This window comes from Calypte anna, chromosome 2, assembly GCF_003957555.1.
Source record: "Calypte anna isolate BGI_N300 chromosome 2, bCalAnn1_v1.p, whole genome shotgun sequence".
In the NCBI taxonomy this organism is placed as follows: domain Eukaryota; kingdom Metazoa; phylum Chordata; class Aves; order Apodiformes; family Trochilidae; genus Calypte; species Calypte anna.
The window spans coordinates 66,070,715-66,084,623 of NC_044245.1; the positions used below are offsets into that span (position 1 = coordinate 66,070,715).

General features: G+C 39.1%; 1 protein-coding gene across 2 annotated transcripts in view; it reads right to left on the bottom strand.

Moving 5' to 3' along the window:
* DSP (desmoplakin) overlaps positions 1 to 13,909 on the bottom strand; it is a 38,444-nt gene that overhangs the window by 8,886 nt on the left and 15,649 nt on the right. The window contains exons 7-21 of one of the 2 annotated variants that reach the window (XM_030446262.1): positions 12,802 to 12,963; positions 11,760 to 11,864; positions 10,515 to 10,610; positions 10,139 to 10,264; positions 9,143 to 9,295; positions 7,821 to 7,975; positions 7,318 to 7,444; positions 6,605 to 6,809; positions 5,896 to 6,110; positions 4,959 to 5,125; positions 4,514 to 4,652; positions 2,978 to 3,171; positions 1,960 to 2,122; positions 1,263 to 1,346; positions 196 to 303 (exon numbers count right to left, since the gene is read on the bottom strand). In XM_030446262.1, coding sequence (XP_030302122.1) covers positions 196 to 303; positions 1,263 to 1,346; positions 1,960 to 2,122; positions 2,978 to 3,171; positions 4,514 to 4,652; positions 4,959 to 5,125; positions 5,896 to 6,110; positions 6,605 to 6,809; positions 7,318 to 7,444; positions 7,821 to 7,975; positions 9,143 to 9,295; positions 10,139 to 10,264; positions 10,515 to 10,610; positions 11,760 to 11,864; positions 12,802 to 12,963 — 2,199 coding nt within the window. Of the gene's footprint in view, positions 1 to 195; positions 304 to 1,262; positions 1,347 to 1,959; positions 2,123 to 2,977; positions 3,172 to 4,513; positions 4,653 to 4,958; positions 5,126 to 5,895; positions 6,114 to 6,604; positions 6,810 to 7,317; positions 7,445 to 7,820; positions 7,976 to 9,142; positions 9,296 to 10,138; positions 10,265 to 10,514; positions 10,611 to 11,759; positions 11,865 to 12,801; positions 12,964 to 13,909 lie in introns of both variants that reach the window. The other variant, XM_030446261.1, reaches the window with a different exon arrangement.

The following is a 13,909-nucleotide window of genomic DNA, read 5'->3' on the forward strand; positions in this document are numbered from 1 at the left end:
GAATGAAGCAAACTCCTATCTAAATAAGTACAAGTATGATTTTACAGCACAGCAACTATTCTGTACTAATGCCTTGTGATTAATACACATTACCAATGACAGTGCTAGTTATTAGAATATAGTTGGTTGTAACTCAACTGCTCACATGGATAAACAAATGTATTCAAAAGACTGATGGGGAAGAAAGAAATATACCTCTTGCAGAATCAGCACTGCAGGAGACTGAACCACACTCTTCTTGATAGGTATGTTGAGCAATGTTTCTAAGCTGGAACTGTAAGAAGCAACCTGTAGCTCATAATCCTGTAAAACAATACGGGAAGGTAAGACCCTTTTAGCAGCTACCAAGGAACTCTATGGGAATCTGGATTTCCCAAAATGCAAATGAAGTTTAATGGGGGGGAGGGAGGAGGTGTCATTGTTCTTAGGTTTGGGTTTGCTGTTGGGGTTTTTTTTTATAGAAAAAGCATTTTCCCTTGCTTATATGTCTTGCTATGTATATATATGAGCCTCTATCATAAACAGAGGCTCATCATAAACAGAGGCTCATCAGTTCAGATTCTACTGTGGAGACTCATGGAGGAAAAGAACAAAAGGAAAAAGAGAAAAACTTTCTACAAAACAAGGGAAAGTATTGTTTCTATTAGCTGAGGGCTATACAGAGGTGGAAATGATTTGTGGGAGCAACTGGTCTAGGGAGTGTTATCAACCAAAACATCACAAGAAATAACTGGCTCTGCCTCTCTTCATATCACACAGGCCACACCATGCATTCAGCAAGATCTTTGTCACAGAAAGTAAGACTGAGCTGGAAAAGGTGCTGATATTAAAATGCAAAGACCACAAAACAACTCTCAGTATAATTTCTTGGCTTTCATGTCTATTGCACACCATTCCTTCTACTAATCTGCATTTGTCGTATCTCCTACACCAGATCCTAACCAGACCCAAAACCTAAGCAACAAATCTGTTCTCTACTCTTTTTTTTTTTAACATGTGACCTGGAAAGTTTGGTCTGGCTAGGAGAATGCTTTGATTCTCCCAAAGACACTCACTGGTGTCTCCTGCATTATCCTGTGGTCTTCAAGTGGCAAGTACACCAATTACTTTCATTATATTTTGTACACACAACTGCTTCACCTCAGCAATTTCTGCGCACACACATGGGGAAACCTGCATTTCACTTGCCAGCATAGCAGAGACAATAGGATGCACCTGACCATGAAAACACACACCCCATAAAAATGCTGAAATCCAAGTACCTTAATTGCAGCTGAGCACTGATCTGCGTGCTTGAGAAGCTCCTCAACCTTGTCTCGCTTCCCACAGATTTCATTGTGCAAGTTCTGTCAAGAAGAAAGTGGACTGTGAAGCATTCTCTCAAGATTTGGCAGTATCTCCTCCTGTACACACTGCCTCCACATCAGAAAGCACCCAAGGTATGAGACCACTGCAATCCCAGAGTGAGACCTGAAAGGACCTGCAGCCATGCAGCTTTCATATCAACAAGCTCTCTGTGCATGGGAAGGTTGTTCTCAGAACAAGCACCTAGCAACTGAACAACCCCCAGAGCGAGGGAGAGACAGTTCCTTGACTTAGATGTTTTCTCTGGCTGAGATGCTTTTCCTTGCTTTTTATTTTTGTGTATAATTTGCCCCATAAATTGGACCAATATACAGTCCCTTGAATTAATTCAAAGACGTGTAAAAGTGTCAGTGATCGTGTAGCAGCCAAATACAGTCTTATTCATAATCTGTAGCAGTGCTGACAGGAAGAAATAAGAATAATAGTATTTTCTCTCTCCTGTCTTCTACATAAGTGGCATTTCTGGTTACCTTGTATACCTTATAGCTCAAAACAGGCCACTGTACTGCTGCCTGCATTTATAATGATATTTTCTGAATATCTAACAGTTTAAAATCCAGATAATTAAAGACAACTCATTCAAATGCTTCATACCTTCTGATCATGTAGATATCTCATTATAGTGTTGCAATCACACAGCTTTGTGGACTCAATAGAATCCTGCCTGCGCTTGGCATCACAGATCCATTTGCACAGAGCCTGGTAGAGATCTCGGTAAGTCTTCAGCTGTTTGATCTGCCTTTCTAAATCCCATGATCTAGAAAAAGAAAAGAACAGGGAAAACAGTCAAAATGGAAAGTACATTCTCTTTCATTAAAGATTTTTTTCAGAAATAAGACACAGTAATAATTTAGGTAAAAATATGGAAAGCTCTAAAACGAGATTCTGAACAAAAAATTCAAGTAACTGAGATTTATACTGTTACTAGTCACCCAACATGGATTTTTAGTGTCTAACTTTTGAGTAACTCTGCAATACTCAGAGACTGGCACTTCCGATCAACTACATGACCATGGAAAAAACCTTCTAGCAATAGGAATAAAATTAGCACTTTTGCTGTTGATTTTCATCAGAACAACCAGCAACTGGTCAATTTTAATTATTAGGACTAGACTTTGGCCTGAATTAAAAAAGAACAAAACAAAATCCACCCCAAAATCCCACAAATAATCAGAGTATGCCTTCAGTTCAATAAAGCATTAGAAAAATAGCTGTTAAGGTTTTTTTTCCTTAAGTCTTCATGTTTATTTTTTAACCCTCAAGTATAAGGTTTTAAGGAATAGGCATGGTTTGCTTTATTTGAGGGGAAAAATGCTGACTGGAAGTACTCAACCCAAGAACATTAACAAGAATAAAAAAATAATTAGAACAACTCCTCAGAACATAGATTATACACTTAACATGAATAACTACATTTTCCTGCTTGGTTTTACACAGTCCCTCTTAAACTATGTTCAACCTATTCACAGTTGCTCTAGGATTATTGCCCCAAAGGCATCATTTGTCTTCTGGAAGTGATGATTAAGGCACACCAGTTCATTCAGAGTCACTGCTAAGATGATCTTAATAGCAATTGCAATAAGGAAGAAGCTATCAGGAAATGTGAGCAAACCTGTTATCTATCTGCTTATCAGCTCTCTGCCAGCGGTCTATTAGCTGAGTAACTTTGTCAGAGAACTTTCCAATGTCCATGTCATACAGTGTATATGACTGGCATGACTGTGAGTGAATCTGAAGCGTTTTCTGCAGCTCGTTTTCCAGGGCACTTAGTAGTGATTTCTTCATGTTTAGATCTGCTTTCATTTTCTGGAGAAAACACAAAATGCTGTCATACACTTTATTCTTGAAAGGATACTAAAATTTAACCATCAACAGTATGTACAGTAAGTTGGGATCTAAAGACTTTGTTTCTAATTCAGTAAGGCATGTACACTAATGTCAGCTGGATTTGATATATGTAAAGTGAAAACACTACTTTGACAAAGTTTGACTTAATGTGCTTAGACTCATTCTTAAATAATTTGCTAAACCAAAGCCCTCTGCCACCATATACTGTAGCTAATATTTCAGTGTCTCAGACCTATGTAGAACAGCAGTCAAAAAAGAAAAAAAAGAAAAAAAAGGGAAGGGCATCTGCCTTGCTTGTTCTTAGAAACATTTGCCTAGAAAATTTCATTGAAGTAGAAAGGATGCCTAGGCTTTTAACAGCTGTAAAATCAAACCTCAGGATTGGCAGTTATTAAATGCTATCTAAAAATCTGTATAGATTTTTTTTTCTGCTTACATTTTTATAAATATCTTCCATAGAGATGTTCCTTTAAAACACACACTTGTTTGTGTGCACACACTTGCATACTGTGGGATATTGCCAAATGGCATATACAGTGCAGACAGTGGTGTGCCTCATATCCCCCAGTCACAGCAATGACTGCATCCTTTGATACTATGCTGGAGTTTGTTTGGGGTTTTTTTGTGTAGCTCAAATTTACACCAGCTAAGAACAACTCGGCAGGTGAACTGCAGCTTTCATTTAACACGATAAAAGGTAACTTCATTGAGCTCCATTGGTGCAGCCTACGTGGTTTTTTCTGTGCTACAGCTGAGAAAAGCAAAGAATGAAAGAGACTTCATTCTCCCCAAGGCATTCAGTATACAGAAGGACTTGTTTAATGCCAGATCAAGGCTGGTTCTGCAAGGCAAACCTGCTCTGCTCTCAGCAAAGCAGGTAAACTTTGCCTTCTTCCCTTGTCTAGGATGGACTGTTCTCACTGTAAGATTTGAAATGGACTCTATTACAAAGTCAGGACACACTTGAATTTTACTTGCTACAACTAGATGACAGCAAGGGCAAATAACAAGCCTTTTTCCAAGAAAGGATGTATTGATGTCAAGTCTAGTTTGGTAAGCAAAACAAATAAATGCAAATTATTTTGTTGATGTGGGGTCAACAACAACCAGGTGATGGAAGAAATAGTAACCCATACTTTCCTTCCAGTAATCTGAAAAAGCATTGTATGCATATGTCATAAAATACAACAGATTAGCATTTTCACCTCCTGTGGTCTTAAGGGTTTCACCCAGTTCAATAGACCAGTGCCGACAACTACAGATTTGTTCTTGCTGCATCCTTGGGTCTTTGGCCTCTCACCTTAAGACAAGCCCGATAAGCCTCCACTTTATCAATATCCAAAGGAATAGTCTCCTCTTCAGACAGTCTGACTTCAAAAACTCTGATCACATCTTCTGTCTGTAGAATAATCTGGAGCAGACACCTCAGGGCATTCAAACTAAAAAAAATAATACAATACAAATTCATTATGGACTGGGACAGAAAAGGTAATATTTCTAATTAATTGCAGATCATTAATTAAGGAGAATAGGCAATACACAAGAAATTTCAGTAATACCTATCGTTCTCACTTTTTTTTTTCTTTTTTTTAAATCTTCCAGAAAAGAGAAGAAATTCTCAAGTCTCTTTCTACCAACATATACAGCAAGGAAATTGTCATTTTACACTAGTAGCAACAAAAGTCAGACTTCTAGACAAAGAGTTATGGAAGAAAATTAATTTATTTATTGCTCAATTTTCTTACCTGTCTAAGTAGCCAGCAGAAACACCATTAATATTTTCCAGTTTTTGAAATAGGGCATTTATCTCTGACTGTAAGTACACATATTTTTCGCAGCCTCTGAAGTTAGGCAGCAAGTCCTTATGCTTATTGAGGGTTTCAGCCATTATTTGAGAGTCATTCTGCACACCCTAAGGAAAGAGAATGCCAAATTTACACGTTCGGTAAGGAAAGAGAATGCCCCAAATCCTAGTGGCTGAATGATCATTCTACAGCACATATGCAATGGGCCTCCTTATCCAAAGTTTGCCATAACCCAACCAGCTTGACTGAGGACTGAGCTTGCAGTAACATCAGGAAGGTTTTTTTGCACAATTTACAACAGGTAATACACCTCTGAGCACCTCATCCACCCTGAAACTCATCTCTGTTGAAAGCAGAGCACTTTACTGACAGATGTCTACTGCACACAGTAGACATCCCAAGGTCCTTCTGTGCTCAGGACATTTGCAACCTCATCGCCTCAGGGAAATTTCTCATATACCAAGCCTGTTCTCTTTTCTTACTAATCCTGTTTCTCCAGTCTCCTTCAAAACTCGAGAGTCTGTAGGGCTCATCTATCCACTCTGCACTGCACAGACAGCACTTGAGGTACCTAGTGTCTCTGTAAAAGGATTTTACTACTAATTTTACCTGGATTAGGATTAACATGAGCTCATGTTCACTAGACATCAGGCTTTCTGTATTCTTTGCCTCATCGAATTTGATTTCTAAAATCCAAGAGTCAATTTGTTCTACTGAGGACCTAAATCCAATCCAAATCATCATGGTCAGCTGCCAATTGAGGATTTTCTGCACAGGATGTATGTCTTTCCCAGTTTATCAGAAATACAACTACAGGATGCTCTGCAATGTAGAGTTATATTGAGCTTGGGACTCCTGAAGAAAAATATGCAGTTACCTCTAAATCCTTTATTCTGACTGAAAAGTCATGCATAGCCCCTTGATCCACTCCTAGAGGAGCTCTCTGAACCATCCGAATCTCAGAAGCTTCAATCTGACGCCGCAGTTTCTGCAGCTCCATCAGCAGCCAGGCCTCCTGCTTCTCATACTCTCGGTTTCTCTCATTAACAATAACAGTGTTTGAGGAGCCCACAGGACAGGTCTCAGTTGGGACTACTGAAAAACAAACAAGCTAAATGTCAACTGCCAGGGAACTGAACATGCAGAAAGGTAGTGCCAAAGAGACTCAAGGACTGAGCTGATCTGTAGAACTGGGAACAGTAGAACTGGGAACAGGAAACATGCAGCTGTTTCAGGGGATGACTTCTCTCCTTCACAAAGGGACAAACTTCCTTCCTCACATGTATCAGTGAGATTTTGCATTCTGATTACTGAAAACATACCAAATGGGCTAAATTACCCTCATTTCCCCAGCAAGTTCCATGAAGTTCTGAGGGCTATTCTCAGATTCACAGAAGGAAGAACAAACTGTCTTCCTCCACGTGGCCAGTTTTGTTATGTTGTGAGACAACCGTACAATTCTTGAACATGCTTCTGTTCACATGTTTGAGAACCTTTTCACATATAAAGAATGCACCATCATCAACCCCCTCTGACAAAAAACCCAAGCAGTACAATCTCTATAAAAAACAGGGAGGATAGCAAACCTATTTGTGGCTGCCGTGGTTGATTGGGCAGTTGTATGATCAAGGTTTGGTAGTGCTTCTGAGCATCAGTGAACTGAGTCTGGATATTCCGTTTGTCTTCATCACCAAACATCTCTGATCCTTGGCTGTTCCTGAGGAATTCTTGGTAATGGATCTCCAGGTCAGTAATTATTTTTTGGTAATCCTCCTTACGCATTGTTTTAAGCTGAAATGAGAAAGAAGAGATTTTTGAAAAACAACAAAAAGAGGCACTTGAGGAAGATTTATGACTAGATAATCATTGAGGAATAAACTAATACACCTATAGAAGAAAACAAAGGAATCATACCCTAGAAAAAAACTTACCCAGGCTGCCTCTAAAAGTATGATTCTAAAATGCTCTCTGAAGTAATCTATTCCTATTATAACAATTTCATAACCTCAGAATAGTTTGAAATTCTGCCTCTTACTCTGTCTATTCATGGCTTCATACGGTAGGAAAAAGTACAGCAAGCATGCAATAAATCCCCTTAGCTAATCTTTCCATTTATCCATATCATGATTGAATGGGAAAGCATTTTGCTTCTTCTTTAATAAAAGAACTTCTGTAAGTAAAACGAAGGTCCCCAATTTTGCAAAGCAAAGCTGCACAGGACACAGCAAGCACTTCTTGGACAGCAGAGATTAGGTCATGGATGTTCCTGCTCTACAAGTAAGGCCAGCTGGAGTCTTACCTTGGCAATAGTCATCGCTCTGATCTTCTCAATGTCAATCATGCAATACTGCCAAGACACCAGGCTCTTCATGTTGATATACAGCTGGTTCCACAAAGCCAAAATAGCTTCATAGTACTGCTCAATTCTGAGATAGCAAAAGAAATTTAATGGTCAAAACATGTATGTCATTGTAACATAGATACCAAACACCCTGAGAAACACCCACAAGATGTCAAGTGTGTTAAGGCTTCCCCTTTACTTGAAAAAAAAAATCTTTGAAATTAATTAATCTATTACTTTCATTATAGACAAGAAAAACCTTGTAAAAGTCAATTTTTAAATGTTTTCATGCCACGGCAAGCTTCACTAAGTGATCAGTCAAAGGTCTGGTCTTTAATTGTCCACCCTTAAGGGGGCAATTTGACCAAGGTACAGCCCAAATTCTGTGGCTGATTCCTAGCTTGAACAAACTCTTCTACCGACTCCCAGTGGTAGGTGTCCAAACCCAGGCAGCAACTCACTTGGTAGCAAGATCCACTGCTAATGGATTGGGAGGTGGGATGATAAGGCTGACAGATGGCACCAGCATATCCACCCCTCCAGGGCCAGTCACCAGCCACTTGCTGCGCTCGTTGTTGTCCTTCAGGATACATTCATCTCCTTTGCGCACCGTTTTCTGTAAGGAGTACAGAACAACATTTTCTTCTTCAGTTAAGTAGGGTGGGGTTTCTAGGGGAGACAGACAAGGAAGATGCACCAAGATGACAGAAAAGGGAGTGCTTCCCAGCTGCTAGGTCTGCACGTGCATCCTGGCTTCATACTGGGCCAAGAGATCAACACAGATCCACTCATACGCCCTGAATCTGGTTCCAGGTGAAGAAAAATGAAGAAATCCAAATGAAGCCACAGAAAACTCTGAACAGTTGTTAGTCCCAGTTGATCACTACACTTGGGGCTTTCCATGACAAACATCAAAGACCGAGTGTGGACACATGCTCATGGTAAGCTATGCAACTACATATGGCTGTAAGCCAGTGAGCTGGAGGCATGAGGATGATTAGTGCTACATCTGTATTTGAAAAGGGACTGGAAATAAGTGTGGCAGAGCCAGATTCACCAGTCCCAACCATCAGAAACCCTGGCATGCTGCAGCCACGGGTGTGGCCACAATGTAGGTTACAACCCACTCACATCCAAGAAGGGAAGGCTTTTCCTGTCATTTCTCCTGACTGGACTCACTCTGCATTACCCCTCTACAGCCAGCAAACATATTTTTAATAAAAACTAGTATGACCTGACCAAGCAGAGACTTCAGACTTGTCTGAGCATACCTTCACCTGAGCAGAATTTAGTTTGCTTAACTGTAAGAGCAACTACCAAACAGTCAGGTAACCATTGCCTAAACTTATTTAGTTTTGCTTATACTAATGGTGGCTAGTTACTCTGTGCAGGCTGACCTTCTGTGACTCTGGAGTAAAAAATGGTATTGAAGAGCACCGAGTGGATAACAGAAACCCCAGACTGTAAATACAAACCACAGAAGTCAATTACTGATCACTGAGAGGTAAAACAAGTTAAACAGATAACATAACAGAAAAAAATTAGAATATTAATGCTATTTAGTAGACTAATAATAAGAATGTTGGCTAGACTTATCAACCAACCAGCACCTAGCTTTTTTATTCATAACTGAATGAGTCAGCCTTTTTGACAAAAAAAATAAGGTGCTGACCAAAAGCAGACAAAGGGGCTACACCTATCAGCTCAACACTTTATTTACTAAATCATTTGCCACGTTCTAGTTTACATGGTGTTTATTCTTAGCCAGAAAGGGATACAATACCAGATCCTGTTTGTAGTCACACAGAGCCTTGAGGATAATGGGCTTGTTACTCCGGTAGTCTGGGTTACGTGGCTTCAGCTGCACGATCTTCTTGGATTTATTCACCAAACTCTGCACTTGCCTCTTGTATTCAAGAATTCTCTCTCGTTCATTCTGCAAAGATTCATTGAATGTTAAAAATTCATTCTAAAAAGAAATTGCACCTAGTTCCCATTCTATTAAGAGGGATATATGTGGAGCACAGAGTAGGCAAAACTTTAGCTCCAGAAAGATGAGTCTTTGGCCTGTAATTTAAAACTGCAGTCTTAAAAAAAGGGAAGAGAAACATCAAACTAAGTAACTTTGCAGCTCTGGCAGGCTGCAAAGTTTGCAAAACTTGCAAAGCAGGTTTTTCATACATATCTACAATGTAGTCAAAGCAATATCTAAGAAACATAGGAATAAATGGAAAGAATCTATTGTAACCTGAATGCTGACCAAAAAGACATACTTACTATACTCTCAAACCTGGCTTCATCAATAATCCTTTTACTTTACTGACATTTTTTCTCCAGTATATTGAATTTGGAATTGTGAGATCTAATTCACGATGAGCAAATAGTTGGCTAAAAAAGCTAAGCTAAGTCTCCTTTCAAAGAGACTACAGTGATACAGTGACATGATACCTCAAAGGTCTTTTCCAACCTAAATGATTCCATGATTTATTAAAGGTACTTTTCCTTTCAGTCAAAATCTATTCTACCACCTATGGAAGTCCCTATTTTTAATTTGTTAGCATGTCAGAAACTTAGGCATTTGTTGGGCTCCTTCCAAACTGAAAAAGAAATCAGAGTTCCCAAACACTATTACACAAATTAAGTAACAGTGATCCATATGTAGGCTTCCCTAAGAAATATAAGCATTGCACTACAACTGGGTTTGCTTTTCAGGATCTGAAGAGGGCAACTGATTTCCAAGGAATGCAGGACATAACCTGTGAGGTGGGAGCAACAGTACCTCCAGCTCTTTGATCTGCTCCAGTAAAGATTGCAGTGACATGCTCTTATCACAGATGAACTTCTTTCTGATGGAGTCTTGCAAGTTCTTCAGGTAGCATTCCGTGGCTTGGGCCTCTTCAAAGAACTACAGGAGAAAAGTTGTGATTTGTTTTTTACACAGCTCTTAAAAAATGTTTGCTAAAAATCAATAGATTTCTTTCATGAGAAATCTCAGTACACACCTGGCAGAATGGTAGCATTTACACTAGGGTAACACTGTGTTGTCCATAATTGTGCATGGATTTAGAAAAGATTTTGGTATATAAAACAGTATCTGTGTGATGGCGTTCACACATTTAACAAAATCTGGGTGAATTAGCTGCATCACTACTCACCTGAAAGTAAGCTGCATTCTCTTTCAGATGAACATCAATGCATTTGGTGATCTGAAGAATCCAGCTCCACTGAGTTTGTAATGTATCCATGTAGGCCTAACAAAAATAGTAATATACACAACTAAAACCACCACACAGACTCAAGCAAAATTATTTAAGCTACACATAAATGCAAATGAAAAAGCTGCTAAAACATTCACGTACACCAGAATAATGTAATTCATGCAAATAGTTCCCCACTTTCTAATCATCCACCTGACTGAAAAGAGTTAAATACCTGCTTGTGGAATGAAGAGAGAAATTTGTTCATGACTTGAATTTTGTTTGCTCAGCCTGAGGTGCATGAACAAAATGGAGTGAAATGCACAAACGGTAGTGCAAATGAAGTATTTCAATTGCAAATTGCCATGTTCTCCTCCTTCCAAGGAACACTGTCAAGCATGATCTTTTTATAATGGCTATTTTTTAATTCAAACTTATGAAGTAGTCCTCATACCCTCCAGAAAATTATGTACTTTTTAGTTCACTGCTGGAGTTTACAAGGATCTTTTTTTTAAGGCAGAAATGTGACAGTTAAAGTAAATAAACTGAAAAGGAGAACAGACTATTTTTTTTTCCTATTATCTTCTTTCAGTTTTAGGGTCCATAAGCACTCTTAAAACTGTAACAACTATAGTATTTCCTAATTAAATGAGATTTTCCAATTTGCTGTAGCCTTTGTAATTGAAAGGTAAGTGTACATCAAGCTGTGAAAGCAATAATGCCTTGGCTAAGCTGTAGAAATGCACTATGAATTTGAGTTGCAGAAAGTATTTTGACCTGGGTTAAATATAAACCCTCGTGGAAGGGTGTGGCTTTCTTCAAAACATGCCTGCTAAGATAGCAGAACAGTAACAAGCCTTCCCACCATAAATTCCACTGCAGTGTAGGCAAGTCAAAATAAGCAATTTCAGTACACTCAGAAAAATCTCTAAGCCTTGTATTAATTTTTACATGCTTTTATCATCAAATTTGATAAAAATGAGAGCTCCCTCATAGCTCTTATGAAGCCTGCAGCTGTTGTGAGGAGGCTTGGGAAGAAAAGTAGTAATATGTGATAGAACAGCTCATACAGTTGGGTGAGCTTTTTTATCAGGCAAACCCTTCTCATGTCCAAATGCAGCATTTCATTTGCAGACTTTCACTGAGAACTTTTTCCATGTAGCAACTAAAGGATTAAGTGAAATCACATGAAATCTAACTCACCTCAATTTTGTCTGAAGCAGGGTGCTGGTTAAGCACTAGCTGGTCACTTTCTTGCTTTAGCTTGTTGAGCTCTTTTTCTTTAAGCTCCAGTTCACTCATGCGTTTCTAAACAAACAAAACACAAAATTAAACAAGCCCCCAAAACCTACACTGTGCAGGATGATTTACTTAAACTTTTCCAACAGTTGTCATAATGTAAATTAAAACTATTCCTGCTAATTCAAAATAGTAATTCTTGTAATTGTACTATGAAGACAGGTTTTTTCATTTGGTTGGGTTTGGGGTTTGTTGGTTGTTTTTTTTTCAGCCAGGTTGGAAAGGACCTCCTGAGATCATCAAATCCAACCCTTAATCCACCACCACTGTGGTTACCAGACCATGGCACTGGTCTGGTAACATCCAATCTCTTTTTAAAAACGTCCAGGGATGGAGAATCCACCACTCCCCTGGGCAGCCCATTCCAATGTCTGAATTGGAATCAAAGTACAGTCACCTCAGATCTAGTCTCTAGCACCCAAAGTTCTGCCTTGCATAGGAATGACAGAAGCCAAAATGACTGCATCTTGCAACATCCAGAATAACTGAACTAAAAATAATTTTTAAAAAGTACATCCTAACTGTGCAAAATTTTATTCCTTTTAATTTGGTGTTTAGCACCAATATTGATTAAAGAAACACATTTCTTTAACATTCCCTCTAGACAGTTCTAACAGGGAGAATTAAAGTGCTTGATTCAAGTCCTTTAGTTTCGTATGCCAGCACAATGATTGTGGTCACAGGAGACTCTACTGATAAGGCCAGCTTCCAAAGTGAAAGGAAACCATTACAGCTGGTTGAATAGGAGCACAATCTTCTAATAGATGTCCAATCTTGACTCAAAAGGTTGTCACACAGTAGTTAAGTGTTGATAAAAACCCCCAGGAACTTTGGAAAAGTGAAGAAATGTCCATCCTGTAATGAGTGCCCCACAAGGCAGGCTGTTACTCCCTCACTATCCCAAAAGAGGGCCCATGGAAAGCACAGAGAAGCTGAGCTGTCTTACTGAGAAGGCCTCCTGCTTCCTGGAGATGTCAGTGTTCCTGTCACTCCAGTCATAAAGAAGCTCCTCTTCCTCACAGTCATTGATCCACATGATCTCTCTGCTGGTGGCTTGGATGAGGTTCTGGAATTGACGGAGCTGATCCATTCTCTCAAAGGAGTATTTCTACAAGGAATTCCAGAAATGAAAAAGCATTAAGACAAAAATGCCTGTCCTGGATGGAGAAGAGGAAGCCAAGAGCACAGCATGTGACTTTTTTTTTTTTTTTCTTTTGGTTCCTTTCGCCTAAAGTAACGATAAAACCCACAATCTGTATAACCTGTTGGCAATGGACAGCAGATAAAATGTTTTGAGTTTACAGAGCCATGAAACCTGCTGGCAATGGACAACAGGTCCAGATTTATAGAACAATGGGAACTGAAAAGTAAGTTGAAACACAAGTGTAGCAGACATGTAGGCAGGCAAGCAAAAAAGGCAAGGGGGAATATATACAAAATGCATTTAACATCACTTCTACTTGCACTTGCTGCTCATAGCACATCCTTTGTGTTGTAGCAGCACCTTTTGGATAGATGACACTTCATTAAAAGATTCCTTCTCTGTCCTCACATTATAATACACATCGTGTTCCTTAAAGTGTCTACAGGAATCAGCTTCCAATACAAAGGCTTAATCTACAACTTGCTCAGGATTCCCACTGCATTTTACATTAAGATCCAAAGCAGAAAAGATGCACAACGCCTACATAGATTTTGGTTCTAATCTCACCTCTGAGTAATTTTTTTAAGCTTCATTTGCAGACTAAATTTATCAGTAGATTTACTCTTGTTACAAAGGCAGAGTTCTACTCCTTGCCTGCTTAGTGAGCGACTTCCTTCATGAGGAGCAAACTAGAAACTTCCTTGTGAAGGTAAGTTAATTATACACCAGACAATGAACTAATCTCAGGTTCATGACTCAAACTGAACCTCATAGAAACTACAAGGCACTGTCAGTTTACTGCTGAATAGAACTACTTAAATATGCATCTGTTACTCTGTTGAAACGCGAAGTGTCCCTTGACCATAACACTGGTGTTAATAAAGAAAAAATAGCATTCAAACATGAATAC